The 19,210-nt window shown below is 37.5% G+C and overlaps 1 protein-coding gene across 4 annotated transcripts in view; it reads right to left on the bottom strand.

Annotated features, from left to right (window-relative positions):
- Nucleotides 1-19,210, bottom strand: part of RMDN2 (regulator of microtubule dynamics 2) — a 45,235-nt gene that overhangs the window by 13,578 nt on the left and 12,447 nt on the right. For all 4 annotated transcript variants that reach the window (XM_032683000.1, XM_032682999.1, XM_032682997.1 and 1 more), the window contains exons 6-7: nucleotides 9,518-9,593; nucleotides 7,747-7,824 (exon numbers count right to left, since the gene is read on the bottom strand). In XM_032683000.1, coding sequence (XP_032538891.1) covers nucleotides 7,747-7,824; nucleotides 9,518-9,593 — 154 coding nt within the window. The remainder of the gene's footprint in view (nucleotides 1-7,746; nucleotides 7,825-9,517; nucleotides 9,594-19,210) is intronic.

The following is a 19,210-nucleotide window of genomic DNA, read 5'->3' as shown; positions in this document are numbered from 1 at the left end:
GACTTCTTCCCTTACATATACACCTGACAGAAACTGCTCTGGTTACTGCCATAAGGTACTTGGCTACATCACCCCAACATGGCAAAACACATCTCACATCTATAACAAAGGGTGGAGTTGCTAGGAAATGCAATGTAAGAGCAGAGCCTTTTAAATGGAGAAGTGAAGCCACTTTCCTTTGGACACTTCTACCACATCTGTAAAGAAAAATCAGGACTTTTTTCCTTTCCATAAGTATTTGAACCACTGCCCTGATGGCTCCTGTCACAGAGTACAACTGAGTTGAAAAATGGGAAAAAAACGAGGTTCTGTATTTTCTAGCCTGATCTATGCAGAGGCAACACAGAGAAGAGATATACACAGGAAAAGAAAGAGAGTCTTTCATCAGAGACCTGGAGATGAAATACGAGTCACATATGGACATCTCTTTTCAGAAAGAGCTGCATCTCAAATAACAGAGTTCAGTCTTGAAGTCAAGTTGGTCCTACTGCTGTAAAAACTAAAATGGTTTTGGATAGTTTTAGATTATTCCTGCCTCATTCCCTGGCTTCCCAATATCTGCAGGGCTGTTGCTGCTCCCCCTACCTTCTCCACCTAAATCCAGCAATTATCCAGTAGATGTCAGTTAATAATTGTAAAATATAAGAATCCACCCACACAGAATTATCCACAGCCATCACCCAGAATGCTTCTCTTTTGAATAGACACCTAGATCTATGTATTTCTTGTTGCAAACTGCCCTAAAAATACCATTGCTAGAAATACAGGTCAGCATGCAACAGGAAAATTCATAGAACCATGTTTTCTAATCTGGTCCCAATGTCTCTAGCTGCATAAGAGCAACACTGCTTGGAGAAACAATATTAAGAAAATAAAGCTTTTGCTTTCATTCTCTCTCACATGTCCCAACTTCAAGCTTCTTCTAAGGAAATAAAGTATTTTTTACAAAAGCTCTCCAGCAATCCTAGAGTTCTTACTCACTGAAGCAACAACGTATTTACGTCTGCAGTGCTTTCACACTGTGTTACAAACTTCAGCATACTGCCTTAAAACTTCAAATTGTAGCTATGTATATAATTTCTTTCCACATTTCATTTCCCTTGCCGTTATATAGTTTCTAGGATATAATCTGCAAGATTCATTAAAAGCATTTTTGCAAAAGTGCTGTTTTCTCCCTGCTAATCTCCTGATGCAGTGTTCTTTCTTCTTTTGGAAGAGAAAGGGGCTTTCTATATTTCTAGGTCCATCACATCAACCTAGAGGTAGCTTACAGAGTGAGGAAGAGAGGATAAAAAAATAAAGGGAATGGATATGCTTACACTATTCTCTGCAAGACCACACAACACCCCCGGAGATACACAGATACAATTACCATACTCATGTCTGCTGTTATGCAACAGTGAGGAAACAAAATTGCAGTTTTTCCATGTGGAGTTATAATTAACTATTGAAAACACAAGTTCTTCCTGGCAGTTGTTTTATTTTCTTATGAGATTTAATCAGAACTGATTTACTGAGGTTTTAGTCTTTATTTTGTCTGGCATGGGTGCTGCTTTGACCTATTCAAACTTTTAAAAAGCCCAAACATACATGCACTTGGCCATTTTTATTTTACAAATCTCACCAAGATAAAACAATGGTAAAAGTGAAATGCATGTAAGCACATTTCACAGAAAACCACTTGCACTGAAAGGAGGTTGTAGGGACGTGGAGGTCACTCTCTTCTCCCAGGTAACAAGTGATGGGACCAGAGCAAAGGGCCTCAAGTTGCACCAGGGCAGGTTTAGACTGGATATTAGGAAAAATCTCTTCACTGAAAGAATAGTCAGGGATTGGAACAGGCTGCTCAGGGAAGTGGTATAATGGCTATCCCTGGATGTGTCCAAAGATGTGTGGATGTGGCTTTTGGGGCACGGTTTAATGGTGAACATGGCAGTGTTTGGTTAACGGTCTTTTCCAACCTTCATGGTTCTATGATTCCGTGACAACAGTGAGTTTTCTTTCTTTCTGTGTGCTCTCTCCACCATTGCACTTCGTAACTATTTCAGAGATAGTCTGAGAGTTCTCTAATGTTTTGAGCGGTGAGACTGATATGCCAGTAGCTTGATGTATTCATTGCAGCTAACTCTAGCCATCCACAAATGAAGTGCCTAGTTCATGCAAGTTGTTCAGCTTCCTTGCATGGTCAATACGGACAGAGGTAATTCCATTAGGCAATTCCTATTCTCCTACATTAGCTTAGGATGAACGCTCCTCTTTTTCTCTTCTTTTTTTCCTTCAACTGCAAAAGCAGCGTAGACAATTGTATTTTGTGGGTTGCTGAAGACAGGTGAGGTGAATCCCATCAGAACAGCTTAACTGTACCCCGCCTGAATCTGTCTGCACCCTGCTATACTGAGCTGGGAAAAATGGAAAAGAACCTGTTTTATGCAATACACAGAACTGTGTCCCAGAGCAATAATGATGAACAGGAAATTATGCCCTTCCCCTCAGTGCACATAAGCACAGTCTTTAATTTGAAATAACTTTATTAGAGTAAATCTTACGCCACCTTTAGTGAAAATGGAAACAATTCCTACTACACCAACTAACTTTATTTATTAAGCATTCTCTGTGTGTGAGCAAGCACAGGGAACAGAAACCCTGCTCAGCATGCTGTAGTGTAGCACAAATTTCACTTCTACAGTAAAGGTTACTCCAATAGTGCAAAGTATATCTGGAGGTCCATACAAAATCAAGTATAAAGAGAGTGTAACTGTCATCAACTACAGCGGAACCACGATTTCACTTTAATGCGTGTTCCAAAAGTGGTAAAGGACAGCAGAAAGTAATAAGAAAAACAGCTACCGCAGCAAGTAATAGCTACAACAACAAAAAAAATTAAAGAATGAAGATTGCCTTTGCCCTACAGATGATTTCCAAATGTTAAGTGAGTTTTGGTTTTTTGGTCTCCTAAACCCTGATGACAGTCCTGCCAGCAGCCTGAAAATTCATAGGAACACTGTGTTTCCACAGAATATCAGGTTTTAATGTATTGGGTCACTCATTGCTACCCAGCTGCCATACAAAGAGTTAGTCCCACTCAACCAAGAATGAGAAAAAAGGGCCTGAGGGACCATCAGCCAACTCCTGAACTTCCTTAGGACTGGAAAGGAGTGGGTCATAATGATAGCCTGGCCTCTGCCAAGGAGAGGAGGCCACTCTTCAGTATCCCAAAGCAAACAGAGATGCTTGTCTCAACCAACCTCTCCTATAGATCTGTCAAAGAACAAGCTGTCATCCACTTATTCTACCTAAATCTCCATCAGTACTAGAGATGGAAGAAAGGTACCCACAAAGTTAAACTGCAGCTGAACTTTAAGGTCATATTTAGCTCTCTCCTATCAGGCCTCTTGTTCCTCTGAAGACCAACGCAGAAACATGGTTCTCCCTTAAATACTGGGAAAATGGATTTCCTAACATCCCTTTCTCTTCCTTAGCCTAAGATCATCAAAAATCATATATATATATGATTTGAGAAGTACCTATATACAATGAAACACTGGCTGGGGTTTTGTATTCTATTTGTTTTTTATGAGACACAAACCCTGTCCAGTAACAGTTCTTCTCAAATCAGGATGTTTGTACTGAGGAAACTAATCCATTTGGATTAAAAAGTCATCCAGGATTGACTTTCAGCCCTATAGGATATCCTCCTCCAATGCTTCCTTGCTAATAGCTCATTGAAGACATATTACACAATTATCTTCCATAAAGGAAAATCACCTCATTGACCCAGCTTCAGTAAAATATTAGTGACACCTAATTAAATATCCCAGAGAGTTTCTTTTTCTTTTTCATTACAATATATTAATTTAAAATTGTATTAAATAATTTCGCAATGTTTTGACTTCTGGAAGAAATTAAGTAACAGGACACCAGTTTTAAAATACTGGTTTCCAAAACAAATATTCTCTTTCTTGCCAGCTGAAAAACCAGGACAGTCTGCACAGGCATTTAGGTATTTATCCAACTTGAATTGGGCTTTTCACTTTCCAGTACGGGAAGCAGACTTACAGAGCATAGAAAGGAACTGAATCTATTGTTCCCTGATGTAACCCAAACAGATACTGAGATACACCAGAGACAAATCCAACACATGGCATGTAACCTGCAAAAAGAAAATCCCAAGAGATCTCATTTTTAACACCCTACTGGCATTTACCAGAGACTCTGATCCAGTTTCACAAGTATATGCTAACTGTTTTGTGCCTGTCTTGTAATGGCAAACAGACATAAGTCTTAAATAGATAGTACTCTGTTTTATAAGCTATTTGAAACATTAAAACAGTAAAAACATACCCCACCAAAATTATAAAGATTTATCAGATAACTGTGCCCAAAACTCTATGGAAATAAAACTAATTCCTATATGCACCATGTACCACAGATCCATTTACTTCTGTATACACAGCAGGTCTCACAGGCAAAATTTTACCCATCATGACATCTATGACATGACTGGTGAAAATCTTGCCTATCTGATTGTGATACCAGATGTAATTTTTTAAAACTGCTGAGATGATTCTACGATCTTTCTCTTTTGTATAGCTCTATTGACTTTATAATGGTAAGAGAAGTAAGAAACAGCAAAAATTGATTTTTAGACAAGGTGGTGCACAACTGTCACTGGCTCTGCATCACAGACAAACCCCAGCTGCTGTGAGGGCAGTGAAAATATAGCTCATCTTTTCTGCTGGAAGGTGCTACAACACTGCTACAACAGCTTCACTTCTGGCCTAGCAAGAATAACTGACGAGTAAGAAACTTCGCAGTGCTGAATCACTGCTCTTTGCAAAGTACTGTGTTACGCTGAGGAAGGTGAGAAGTGGCAGTCAGAGTTAAATTCTGGCAAAATTCCACAAATCAAATAGTTTTTACCTGTACAGCGTGCAGTCTCCGGATATAGATTTCAGCCTTCAATAAATCTCCATTTCCCTCCACTGTACATTTTACCTAAAAGTCTTTTCAACTGGTTTTCATTTGTGAAAATGAACTGTAACCCTGAGTTACACCTGAAGCATCCCCTTTTACAATCCCTTATGTAATTCCTAATTTTTTGAGTTTGTCATCCCAAAAAAAGTTCTACATGATAGTAATAAGATCCCCTAACATTAAATAAGGAGTGAATGGGAAATGTCTGACTGTATTAGGAAGACTTAAATACATTTCACAGAAGTGTTACCAAAGCCTATAAAGTATCAAACACTAGTTATCTTTTTTAACTACACTGCTTCAGTAAAGCAATATGTGATGAAAATTAGACAAAAATACCCTTGGAAGCAATACTTGAGAAAGAACAAGTACTGGGCCAATCCTAACCTGACCCTAAAGTCAGGTAGGCTAAATGTAAAAACTAACCTTCTTGCCTCAGTCATCCCTTTTTCTTCTTTAATTCTCTCACATCGGACAACACAACCTTCCCAGCCTCAAGCACAGCGAGACTGAACATTAAAAACAGAGGGTCTAAGAGGAACATTTATCACTCCAGCTACAGGTACCTGTATAGAGGAGCGATGAATCAATTTTTCAAGTGCTCTATCATAATCTATATCCTGACAAAGTATTTGGAATCAATGCCACAGCCAACAGTCTTTTTTTGGGATAATTACCACAGCATGAAACACCACAGTCTGCAGAATAGGACCAAGGAATTTGGCACATTTTCCACAAGCTCCTACAACTACCTGTAACATACACCTGGCCAAAACCTCTACTAGTGGATCAGCTCAGAAACCTACTCATACAGTCTGGTAAAACTAATGAGAATATCACCAACCTCATTGGGCCATGATTAAGATTCAGCTTCTATAATAGTGCCTCAAAACTAATGTTTTCAAATGACCTCATTCTGCCACTGCAAGTGTGCAAAGACAGTAAGATTTTAAGAGCTGACAGCCCCAGAAACTAAAACAAAATGTTATTCAGTCCTATACTTGCATTTATTTGTGCTACAAAAATCTGTTCTGTGTGTTTCAGGTTACTATTTTGTAATGGCAGTCACAGAAAACAAGAATTTTAAAAAAGAAGAAAAAGCGAAATCTGAAATCAATCCTTAAATATTTCAGTGGCTACATCCATTTAGGTAGATTATTTCACTTAATGAAATGCAGGTCAGGTCATTACCTAAAGCAAATGCTAATATGTGGGTTTAATGTTTAGTAAGGAAGCCCTGCATAGATGTTGCAAGTGTGGAACATGAATTTGTAACGATACAGTACAACAAACCACACCTATTACTCAGTCAGGAAGTAGTGATTATCATGAAAATGGAACAAGAGTAACAAAAAGTGCAATGAGAACAAAGTGAAGTATACTGAGATTATATGCCTCCAAAAAGCAGCAGCTCGCATGAGAAATAACCCATGAAAAACATCTGGGAGTGTTTGACATAAATGGAAGCTGCAGTTCAGATGTTGGACACAGCACAGTACAAAAGCACTAAACAATCACTGGTAAGACAGATGCTCCTGAGAGGCAAGACAGCAAGCATACTATACTATACCATCTTCATCAACTTATTTTTGCATAGATAATGCTGCTATTCAAGAATACAGTGTGACAAAAAGAAAAATGCCAAGTTCTTTGAAAAAGTTGGTGTCATTCCTTATTCAAATCAAAGGAGAAGAAATATAGTTGCTGAAAGCTCTTTTAAAGTTAAATATATAATCTGAAAAAAAACTGCTGAAAGATTACTTTGCATTAAGTCCTGTTGCAGATAAAGACAAAGTCTGCAACGTATCACAACAACTCCTTCCTTACAGTTTGCAGGCATTTTGTATTGACTAGCATCGGAAGTATCCATAAAAAAAAGGCAGGACTGGCATTCACTGTGCTTAGCAGTTATTATTCTGAAAAGTCTTACACTCATCTTTTACAGCATGGACTACGGAAGAACAATTTCTTCTGACCAAGGATTCCTCACAGCACCAGAAATGAAGCAGTAAGGATAGCCAACTGATCCCTCAAAGATGTGGGCTAAGAATAAGACAACTCTCATTCTAAAGCACAAGCATAATTTTTCTAAAAAACTGATTAACAGCTAAACTTGTAAACCAATTATTTTATTTTTTCTTATATGAATACTTATTAGCATGTAATCTATTATGATATAATACAATCTTTATAATATATAAATAAAAATACAACTAAAGTAATCTTTAAAATCACCTGTTGTACTGGCATGACACAAATTACATCTCTTGCAAAACTCTTTGGTGAATTATGGATTTTTATGCCTGAATCTTTCTTGTGACATTCTCTTGGAATTTACCAACCCAGTAGGGTAGCCTTGCTGCCACAGACATAATCCTACAGCATGTAAGTGCCTTTCACTTCAAAAGGCTATGTTAGCAGCCCAAGGTTACCCCGAAGGTTTGTAGCAGAACAAAGAACCGAAATCAAGAGATTGCCCTTCCTCCCTTCCAAACATCAGTTACTTTTCATTCATGCATTCAGGTAAAAAACTTGAACACAACAATGAGGGACATACAAGCACAGCTTACCTATCTATATAACAGGATAAGTGCTGACAGCAGCACACTTCTGGTAGTTGATTCAGGAAATGTAAATGTCTGCTTCATTTAGCTCAAAACATCTACTTAAATAAATACTTACTTTGTCTTAAGTCCCAATATTTAATCACAAATGCATTATCATTTCTCAGTATACTCAGTTCATATATTAGATAAATAAAACACAACTTACTGAATAGCACCATCTTCCATTGAGGTAATATAAGAAGGGATCTTGAGGCTTAAGTTCAATCGCCTTGTCTAGATGCTCCTATTGGAAAGAAAATTAGTATCCCTTTAGATGTTTGTTTGACAATTGTGTTTACTTTCTAAGTAGTTTGCTGCAAGTCAGAAACAAATTCAGTGATTCTCTTCTGCTGCAATTCTTTTCTAACAACCTAAAAATATATTAACTAGCAAACCCCTTCCTCATGGAGGGAAACCACAAACAAAATTATTTAGTAAAGTTGCACACAATGCAACAAGACATGCCATATTTAGAACATGACTAAGCAACTCTAAAGTTCAATCAAATAACTCAAGAACTTTTGTCGTAAGAAAAAAAAAAACTTCAATTAAATTAATTTCATTTATAGTTAGAATTAGAAAAATCACAGATCAAATAAGTGAGGAACCAATTATTCTCTTTGATAGATCTTGTATGTCAGCACACATCACTGAAGCACAGTCTCTTCCACCTTAGAACGTGACTGCTCCAATGAAATGGTACTTGACATAACCAACTGTTACTATAATGTGAAATTCAAAAAATAAAATGGTTCTGTTCATAGTGAAACTATAAAACCTAGGAAGTATCTAATGAGGTCCTTCTTCCAAAATCATTTTTATTACAGGTCTCTTTATTCCCCTCTTTAATTTACTAAAGAAAGCTCTTATCGCTCAACCTAAGTTTGAGGAAGAAATAAGTAGGTAATTTCACCCCTACCATTTGCCTCTCAAAATAAATTTCACTTGAACCTTTCTTTTTTATCCCCCAGATATCTTTCTAATTCAGCCAGTCACAAAAATATTTGAGTTATACAGATCTAAGAGACTGTTATGCTATCATTTTGTCCACAAACTATTCAGATAGGAGCTACGTTTTCATACTACTATTTTCCCAAATCCTTAACATTTCCACACAATTCAACAGATTTCAGTATTTACTAGTGAGGAGGAAAACCTCCCTGAAAAGGCTACTGCTCATACCAGGAACTCCTAAAACTCCATCCTTACACAGCTGCAGCACTTACGTTATTTGTCATTATCCCTTTGTTCCCAGCTTGTCCCTGTGCTTGGGGCTTAGCTCACTTGGCACAGCTCAGATGTAATTTTTGCTCTCTCGCAGGAAAGCTCTGCCACACTCCAAGTCCTAACACGGACATGATGTGACAGGAACCCAGACCAGGCATTCCCCAGGAACTGGAACATGTCTGCTGCCTCTCACTGACACCCAGAAAGGGGGGACACCAGCTTGGAAGGCAAGGGATGGATGGAAAGTGTCTAAGCAATGCTGAGGACAAGGACGGGGAGAGTAGCACATGTAACACAAGTAACTAAATCTAAAAAACACAACTATCTTCAAAAGGACAGTGTTAAAAAATATATTACTTAAGGGTGGCATGAAGGATGATTGCAGAACTGTGTTAGTTGATCACTTACTATTTCATATGTTTTGATTTTCTAAACAGAATTGTTATTCCCTTTTCCTCCCCCCTTTGACTACAAAATAAACCAGAAATCTTAATGCTGTTTCCAGAATCCTACCTCAGTTCTTATACTGTGTAATCATATAATCTATTTGCATGTATAAAAATAACTTTTTCGCTTTAACTTAAGCACCAAAATAGACCTGTGAGGCTGAATTACTGTGCTGGAATAGTCTGTCTTTGACACTATATAAGGAAATAACTTGAAGGAATAGCTTTAAAAAAAAACCAACCCCAAATCCTACAAAAACATACCTTAAAGAGATAACCATTCCTGATTTTGTTTTGTACACTTTCAAACTGAGACATATAGCCACACATAATTGCAAACCTGAGAGGGGAAAAGAAAAACACACACACATACTTTTTGTGATTTAAATAAACCTTTGAATTATATTACAAAATATTTCAATACCTAATTCACAGATTAACACTTGGGGTTGTTTTCCATCTCGATAGCTGGATAGAAGTTTGGCATATTCTATACATATTCAGGAGCAGACGAAAACACAGATCAAAACAAAATAATAACGGAAACAAGAAGAAGTTTAAATGACACTATCTGGGCTGTCAGTGAAGTGAAAAAACAGAGATTTCTCCTCTCATGTTTCTACCATATAGTTCAGAGTATGACACTTCCAGACTGGCTCTACCATTGTCAGCAGTTTGACACATTGTGCTCTGCATTGTACTGCACTGGGAACATCAACACTGTCAGCTGCAGAACCTCACCTGGGAAGGCAAATACTGGGGGTGTGCTCAGTAGGAAGCTGCACACACAAAATGTTCACAGCTGTCTTCTACCCTTTTCAAGCACCTTGGTGCATTCCTGCAATTCTGGCATTCTTCTAATATCTTCAAAATTACCTAAAAACATACACACACGTTCTGCTCTAAGAGGATCACTACTGCTATCACTAGATCATTATTATTTCTATTATTATTACTATGATTATTGTAAATCTGGGAGACTGATAAAAGAACTGTGAGATAATTTCTATATAATATTTGTATTGTTAAGCAGGTATAACTGAAAATATTTTCAGAGGTCCCCATCTATAAAGATTCAGATATCCTAAGCAACGCTGCTGTTTTATTGACACTCCACCTAAATTTCTATTGCTTTCTTCCTATTACTTTAACAATTACAGAACCTCTATGCATAAGGAATCTCTTGCACAGACATCAATTGTACTTTCCTCAGACCTATTTTCACTAGTATTAAGACAACTTTGTATTTCTGTATAAAACTAACAGAACCATCAAAGAAATAGTTAAACAGTCAAAACTCATGTACATTATTTTTCTATTTTTTCAGAATTTTGCTTTTTTACTAAATATTTTACAATGCAATACCAAATCAAAGGAAAAAATAATCTTAGAAGAGGGAAAGCCAAAGACCAGAGGAAAACATGAGTTATGCAAGAAGCTTATTGAGTTAATTATGGTAACAGAACCACAATCTGTATGGCACACACAGGTTTTAAGCATTACTAAACATCAGCTTTCTTGAATTTCTTTATATAATGTAATTATTCAAGCTCCAGTAAATCCTCATTAAAACATCAATTAAAGAAATTATTTTATTGCTTACAGTTATACCTAATGGTTTTAAGTTAGAAACACTCATGCTACAGGTCATTGCATTTTTTGGTCAGCAAGTGTTCCCAGGTAAGGAACGGAGTCAGCATAACAACAGCAGTTGAATTTGTAAGAGCTTCAGACAGACTGTCAAACACTGTTGAGCAGGATGTATGTTGTGACCAATGTGCACTGGACAAAATCCAGCTAATGGCAGCTCTACTGCTGATAGAGCCGCAGCGGAAGCGCATTTTGTATGGGAATGAGCTGCAATTGAGGGAAAAAGCAAGGGGTGGGGGTCAGGAAAGTTCAGGTATTTAGAAAGAGGGGGAAGGTACTGAAAACTTCATTAGGTTTAAGTAACTCAGGCAACATTGCCCCTATTCCCTTCACTCATTAAGTGCTAATCAGATAAACTCAGCATACCATAGCTAAACGGATTGCTGCTACAAAAGAAAACAATGAAAAGCGAACAAGCTAATCCAGCATCTTGCAGTATTTCCCTGTCTGTGCGTGACAAGAAAGAGGGCCTCAGTTTAAACTAGTTCAAAGAAAAATTTCTACTTACAGCTAAAATCTCTGGGGAGGGATATCCCAACAAAATTTTCAACGTATTAAAAGTAAGCTAACCTACTAACTTTAAATACGCATTACTTTTTCAAGGAAAAATTAAAAATGTCTTTCATATATTTGTCTTTTTCTTTTTCTAAATTTTATACTTTTGAACTAGGCTAGCCAGCCAATTGACATAAAAGAATTATTTAATTTTTGGCATTTAATTTTCAAAAAAACCCAACACCCTAAAGCAAAGAAAACAAAAAAGTGTCTTTTGTTTCCAGAAGATAATCTTTAGGCATTTTAAATATTCTTCAAAGAGTTTAAAACACAAAGCAAACTTTATTTTCAGTGATGCGAAGACTAATGTTAATAATAGATTGGTTTGGGTTGGAAGGCACCCTAAAGATCACCTAATTCCAACTCCCTGTCTAGGGCAGGGATACCTTCCACTAGATCAGGTTGCTCAAAGCCCCATCCGACCTGGCCTTGAACAACTCCAGGGATGTGGCAGCCACAGCGTCTCTGAGCAACCTGCTCCAGTGCCTCACCACTCTCATAGTGAAGAAAATAATCAGAAAAAACGAGGTAGGACGTAACTCGAAACGCTTCCATCTGTTCGTTATTCTTTGCCGCATGCCGGCCTCAATCCTGCCACTCCCTGGTCACCTGCCCCATCTCGTGGTGGTAGCGGGGAATACTAAAAAGCTTATCACAAAATAACGTGCAAATACCCTATGAAATGGGTAAAATGCATTTTGGTAGAGCAAGTGATACTGGCTCTCCTCACTATCACTGCCTGCCTTACAGACTTTGAACATCAGAGTTAAAATACTGTTTACAGTGCCTTCACAGAGAAAATGAAAAAATCATACCAGTGAAGAGCTGCAAGGAATGATGTAACTGCTGAGCTAATGCTACTCCTGGGTAACATAAAAAAAACCACCCCAGACACGTTCATCTAAATAAACACAATGATCATTACCCCATTAAGGCAGACACAGTACTCGGGTTGGCATAAAAAACATCTTATTCACAGATGGAAGAAAAGTTACTGAACGTGGTGTAGAGGCATACAGGTCAACCATCCACAATTAACACTCCTTTAATAAGCACAAACACAACCAAAGAAGCTCAGTAATAAGTCAGCATAATGTCCTTTTGTTAAAAATGTTGTAATTGAAACTCAGACTTTCAAGAAACTGTAGCTGACAGAGAAGGATACCAAGTGCTACATGGCCCTCATGCAGAGGGGTCCAGAACAAAGTGACTTAACATTTTCCCTTCTGGTGCTCCAGAATTTCTGTATGTATTCAGACAAGGTAAAACTGTAAGGGGCATACCCTATCTGTTGCAAAAGGGAGAGCAGCAGGTTGATACACTATGTTTTATCAACTTGATTTGAATCTTAATATCAAAAATGCTACCAACACACAAGACTCTGGCAACTACAGCTTATTCCATATGAGATGGATTTAAAAAAAAGATTTTGAAGTCTCAAATCTGCAATAAGCCACACTAGGGCACATGAATACAACAAGTTTTACCTTTTCCCTCATAAATCTCGTGGGGCCAAAATCAGAAATAACACGCATCTTCCCAGTCTTGTTCCTCACTCTTCTATATACCCTTTCATATATCCCAAATCTAAAAAACCCTCTTATGTCATGTAGACTTTGGAAATGTGTGGGTACAGGGCTTACATTTAGAAATCTAGATCTCCATTTTAACATCCTAGTATCAAAAGGAAAGTTTTTCTCAATTGTAAATGATAAGACTTTGACAATTGAAGGAGAGTTTGTGATATTTACCAATATCAAAGAATACAATTAGTCTGTTCCATAGCTGTTTTCCACTCCCTCCTCTTCATTCGAGAAACATTTAACATGTAAGGTAGTATGATCAAAGGCTAATGTGTGGGTAGCACACGAGAGACCCAGTGAAAAGAAAGCTTGTTTTCATCCCAGTTCTAAATGTGTTCTTAAGTCCCCTCACCTCCACATGGCTCAGTCCTGTGCATGCCATCACTTCTTAGCCATCCACTCACTCACTCACTCACTCACCAGTTTCACACACTTACAAATTCTGACAGTCTCTGCAAAGCAGCCAGACTTTGTTTTAACATGATTTCAATGAGATACCAATTTCTATGTAGGGAGATTTTGCAACTTAAGTTACTGATTATGACTCTGCTGAATAACCCTTCCTGAGATCACAGTTTTGCATACTTTAAATTGTACCACTTTCCTGCCAAGATACTTAATCTATAGAATTGCATCTGAGTTTAGATGGAGAGGTAGAGATGGAAAGATACCACCATTCTCCTTGGGGTGTGAGTGTGGAAGAAGTGACAACACACAAAATAAGATGTGCCAAGGTGTGAAGGTAAGTGTTCAGGTGGGTTTTTTTCATGGAGATTCTCTCCCTTTCCCTTCCTCTTCCCCTTTCCCTTTCCCCTTCCCCTTCCTGGTATACAACTGAGTCTACATTGTAGAAATTGGCAGAAATATAGTTTTCGTATTAAAAATTTACCAGAGCATTGAAGCTGAGGTCTAGGGAAGCATCAGATATAGACCACACTTGCTTACGTGATACTTGCAAAAACATGAGAAACAACCCCCTGTTTTGGTTAAAAAACCCTGAAGGTAAGGACATTCAAGAATTCTGGCTTAATAATTTATTGCAACACATACAGTATACCATGCCAGTGTTAATGTGTTTTCACAGAAGTTCACCAGTAGAACATGTAGATGCCATGTTCTGCATTTCTTAGGCTGTGCAACCCAAAACTACGTTAATTTCTGTGTTAAAAAAATGTAACTTCTTGTTTTAGAACAGATAGTTGTTAAAGATAGAAATACAACCTTGAAGAAATTAGCAGGATAGTCTTCACAAATGTGGAAACAGAGTGAAATAATAGCTTTCAAAGATAGTAACACAACAATTTTCCTTGACAGACATGTAAAAGGAATCACTAGGTTGCCAGTTTTATTTCCTCTGTGACCATTCTGGCAAAAAGCTTGTAGTAAACAGATCTTTTCACATGTCAAACCTACCTCCTCTGCACTTGCATGAGGACGCTGCAGTGTTTCACTGATCCAGTTACTACAGAATAAGTTACAGCTTTTCAGAAATGGCTTCTGGATTTGAAATTTTAAATTATTTTTACAAAAATAATTAAGTATTTAAAAGATTATTGACTACAATTAAGCTTTAAAATTTCTTTGGTCTTCCCATGAATCAAATACAGGGCAAATAACTACTAACTGGAAACCTTGCATTTCTGCACGAACTATCAATTTCTGAATAATCAGGCTGCATGACAGAAACAGATGTTTGTGGCTTAGAAGTTATCTATTTTTTCTAAGTCTAACTAAGGAATAATTAGAGGAAGCAGATTTAAAGCATTTAGTTAGAAAGAGGTATGGATTTAATTTTAAAAGTCGTTGGTAGTATGACAATATCCTACAACATAATCCATAATTTTAAAGAGTTTTCTTTCACTGGAGAATTATTTTTATGCCATTGCACCTTCCAAACCTGACAAATTATCTGTTAAAATTCTGTTACTGACATGGCATTCTCACCTTTTTGTAGGAAGTTTGTGTAAAATCCCCAAAACACCTGAATGGTGATTATTCGTGTCCTCAATAAAACCAATCCATTCTCTTCCATAGTGTTGCCTCTCGGTGAGACACTGTCCCTAAGCTCTGGAATCCACTTCCATGGATAACCCAAGGCTTGTAAAAATCATTGTGCTTCTTAGTAACACTCATACACGTGACAGAGAAAAGTTCTGGGGGTAGCTGTGGTTCAGGAGGATTCTTCCCTTAAAACTACTGGGTTTTCACTTGCTAACTCACTTCCATCTAAATGAGACATATGCTGTATGACTTCTATCACCAGCAGGTAGGTTCCACAGAGCAACCCAAACCTAACTACAGCACAAAGTTTGTTTGTGGCAAACAAACCAAAGCTCAATGCAAAGAATGATCTTTCTAAGTAAATGCCATGAAAACTGGTCACATCTAGTAACCTCTCTAGTAACCTCCTCTTTGCAAAGCCTGTAATCAGTTTTCCTTGGCAAAAAAAGGATGTTTGAGGGAATCCAGGCAACAGCAGAGAAACCTTCCAGACCTCTTCCAAACTCTTCAAGAAAAAACAGCAACAATCCCTCCCCAATATAAAAGCTCGCTTGTTTTGCAAAACTATTTTAAAGTGATTGTTTAGTTTTAAATAAAACCCCTATTAACATTCACCTACATATTGTGTTTTCTGTAACTGTAAAGTTGTAAACCGGCACAATTATAATGCCAGTTGGAGCCATTTAGAACACTGAATTGTTCACATAGCACTTCCAACTAAAATCTGGATAAAGAAGCTCCATGACTGAACATGAGCTGTGAGGATTCAAAGATGTCATTTTGGAATCATTGACCCACAAACCAAATTTATTTGAGGCTTGAGAAACACAAGAAGATCTGCAAACAGTTTAAGTGTTGATATATTTTATGATACATTTCACAAAAAAATACAGGTGATATACTACGAAGATATATGGCATCATTTTGTTCTTAACTGAAGTAAATATGAAAAGTAAGGCAAGACAGCTGAACTCTAGGCCTGCATTAGCAAGAGTTTGCTCATGGAACCATTTCACTAAATTCTCCTGGCGGACTCAAAAGGTGTGTTCTGTTTCCCAGAAACTTTATAGCAGTTTCACAAAACAGAAGAAAAATCTGTTCTGGAAAAGGGATGTTTTTGCCAATGTAACTCCATCTATACTAGGACAATTGTGTCTGTCAAGGTGTGACAAAAACTTATTTATGCAGTAAATAGAGCTTTCAAGCAGCAGGGATAAGCTTCCAAAAGAAACTTTTAAATAGGTCCATAGCCCTAATCCTTGCTTGACAGGCATAGTGTACATTTCTAATGAAGAAAATTAAATCATTAAGAAGTGTCACATTAGAAAAAGTTCCACAGAAGTATTACTAAGAGACGATATTCAAAAGCACAGCTGCAAATGACCCTTTAGTCATATCAGGGAATAGTTTCAAAGATTAATTCAACTCCAGTGAGGAACTCTCTATTAACTTAAGAAACCAAAAGCAATTGACTCTAAAAATGGAAACGAGCACACATCTAAGCTAGGGATATTGATAAGGCAATAGGAGGAGGTTCCATAAATACACCAGAAGGAAAAGAAAACATAAATGAAAGTGCAGAACAATTAGCAATGAAGAAATGACAAAACACGAAACCAACAAGGCTGAATTCAATTCCTTCTTTGCTTATATCCCCCCTGCTCCAGAAAGGTTAAGCGTAAGTAGAGAGCAAGGAACAGGACCACGAAAAGAACAGGCTATCATTTAATCCTCACTCATTTAGTAAGCCATAATATATTAAACAGCTTAAGAGAACATTGGAAATAATGCATGAATGGACAACACAGATAGCAGCTACACCAAACATGAGCTAAAACCTCAGTTGTGCTGATTGGAAATATCAGAATCCCACAGAAATTATAAAGTACAGATCAGTAAGAAATCAACAAAAACTTTCTTCAGTCAAGGTCAGAAAACCAGCTTCCTTATCAATAGCTGATACAGACTGACACAGCCTTGCATGTAAAATGAGAGAACTGTCCATCAAACAGACGGGCTCTTCTTATGTAGGCTAAGATTATTTACCTTATACAGCTTCAGAAAACGTTATTGGCAGTGAGATGAAAAGGAAGGATTTTGGTCTGAGATGTCATTACTTTCACACTGAGCTTGCTTTCATGCTGAGCTTCTCATCTCTGTGTATCCAATCTCCTATTACATCCAGCAGAGAGATCCTGTTCAATCCTGATCAAACAGGATCCCTGCCTAGACACAGGTGTCTACTGCCACTGGAGATGCCCTAGGGTTTCCCACCACTTCCAGATGTCAGCCTGGAAGTGTACAGACCCACAAAGGTCCTGTGTGATATCTGCCATGCCATGCAAATATCCTGGCACATCAAATGGCACATGCTGCCTTTCAAGTCTCCATCCCCTGTAAGTGAAAGACAAGTACCTCACTCACATGTAGACACATATAATACAGCACATTCAGGTGTCAGTCTGGAGTTGGGTACTGCCCTCTGTCTCTGAACTTAAGTGACCACCTGCTAGTGATCCTAGCACTTTTTGTATAAATATTTGTTCTATTTTTTCTTTTCAGTCATCTTCTCTCTTATTATCCTCATTAACTATGGATTTCATATTACTTTCACATGCTCTTTATTCATGACTTAATTGTATTGCACTGTTTTCTGTTCACACACAGTCTTATCTATTTAGGACTTTAGGCAAAATTCTGTTTCAATACAACTTTGAGAGTAGTTTCTACAGGGAAGATTCCCTGAAGTCTTTCTTCCTGTTTATGTGGATTAATATGTGAAATAATGTTTAAATAAACTGGATAAATTTGCATTAGGCCAGACTCAAGCAATCCAGATCTGACATATAGCTGACTTCCAAAGTTTCCTGGGTAATGCAGCAAGCCCCAACAGAAAGGGAAAAGGTAAACACAGTTGCCATCTACAGAAACAAAGGAAAGGAAAGGACAGAGGTTACAGGGAGACCAGCATAACCTGAAAACATTCCAAGATAAATTATTCTGTAAGTGCATAAGCATACAAAACAGTTAACACAAGTTTTTTGTGAACAAATGGTATATATAAAAAAATTCTTTTCTGATAAGACAAACAAGTCCGGAATATTAGAGGAATGTAACAAATACCTTGAAATTTATGTGGCCTTTGTCCTATCTGATGTTCCTCAGAAATTCACCCATGGAAATATTGTTTAGACTAAATCACCTGTTGAGATGGTTGCACAACCAGATTCATATGAACCTGAGCATCATTATAGGTGTCCCACAAAGTTCAGTGCTGGGTCCGTTATCTTCCAGAAATTTCACTAATGAAGTCAATGATTTTAAAAAACCCACACAACAACAACACACTTTTGAAATAAAATTGTAATCTGGGAGGGGATGCATTTACAAACCTAAATGGCCTCAATATGCCTGAGAAGTAGACTGAAATAAACATGAAATATGTGTAAAGTACTCTACAAGGAATAAAAAAGAAAAAAAACAAGTTACCAAAAAAAAGTTACAAAACAAGTCCATCTGGTTAAGTAGTAGCACAGCAGAAAAGGATCTACTGAGACCACAGACTGAAAAACAGTTGTCATGCCAAACAAAAATATACCAATGACCCTCTGGATCATGGAAGCTCATTCTGCCCAGTATTCAGAGCCTCAGTTAGATAAGCATAACCAATACCGGCATCACACTTTAAAAGTCATGTATACAGTCAGAAAGATTTCAGAAAATAAAGTCAAGCAGATAATATACTCAGGAAAAAAAAATATAGGAAACTATTAAAATCTGCAGTGTTCATCTATACCATTAGAGAGCCACCAGTTAAACAATAACTGATAAAACTCTCACATCCACCCAGCTACAAAAAGGATGAAAACTGTAAACCATACAGAAATCCATTGCCTGTTACGAGAAGCACTAGATTACAAAACATAAGATTTTCCTCTTAAGTCTCTCAGTTTGGCTTTCTGAGCTAACCTCTGGAACACATCTCCTCACACTCATAGTTCCTCCCCTGCTAGATGTACCTGTCAGTACAGGATCTCACATCTGAAGTTCAGCAAACCACCTAGATGTCCTTAAACAACATGTAAGGTTTTATCAGCATAGTTTCTGTGAGTGAAGTTGTATTTATAACAGGATATTTTGTCAGTCTTGTGGGCTGAGGAGGAAGGGA

This window comes from Chiroxiphia lanceolata, chromosome 3 (assembly GCF_009829145.1).
Source record: "Chiroxiphia lanceolata isolate bChiLan1 chromosome 3, bChiLan1.pri, whole genome shotgun sequence".
Classification (NCBI taxonomy): domain Eukaryota; kingdom Metazoa; phylum Chordata; class Aves; order Passeriformes; family Pipridae; genus Chiroxiphia; species Chiroxiphia lanceolata.
This window is presented reverse-complemented; position numbering and strand designations above follow the sequence as displayed.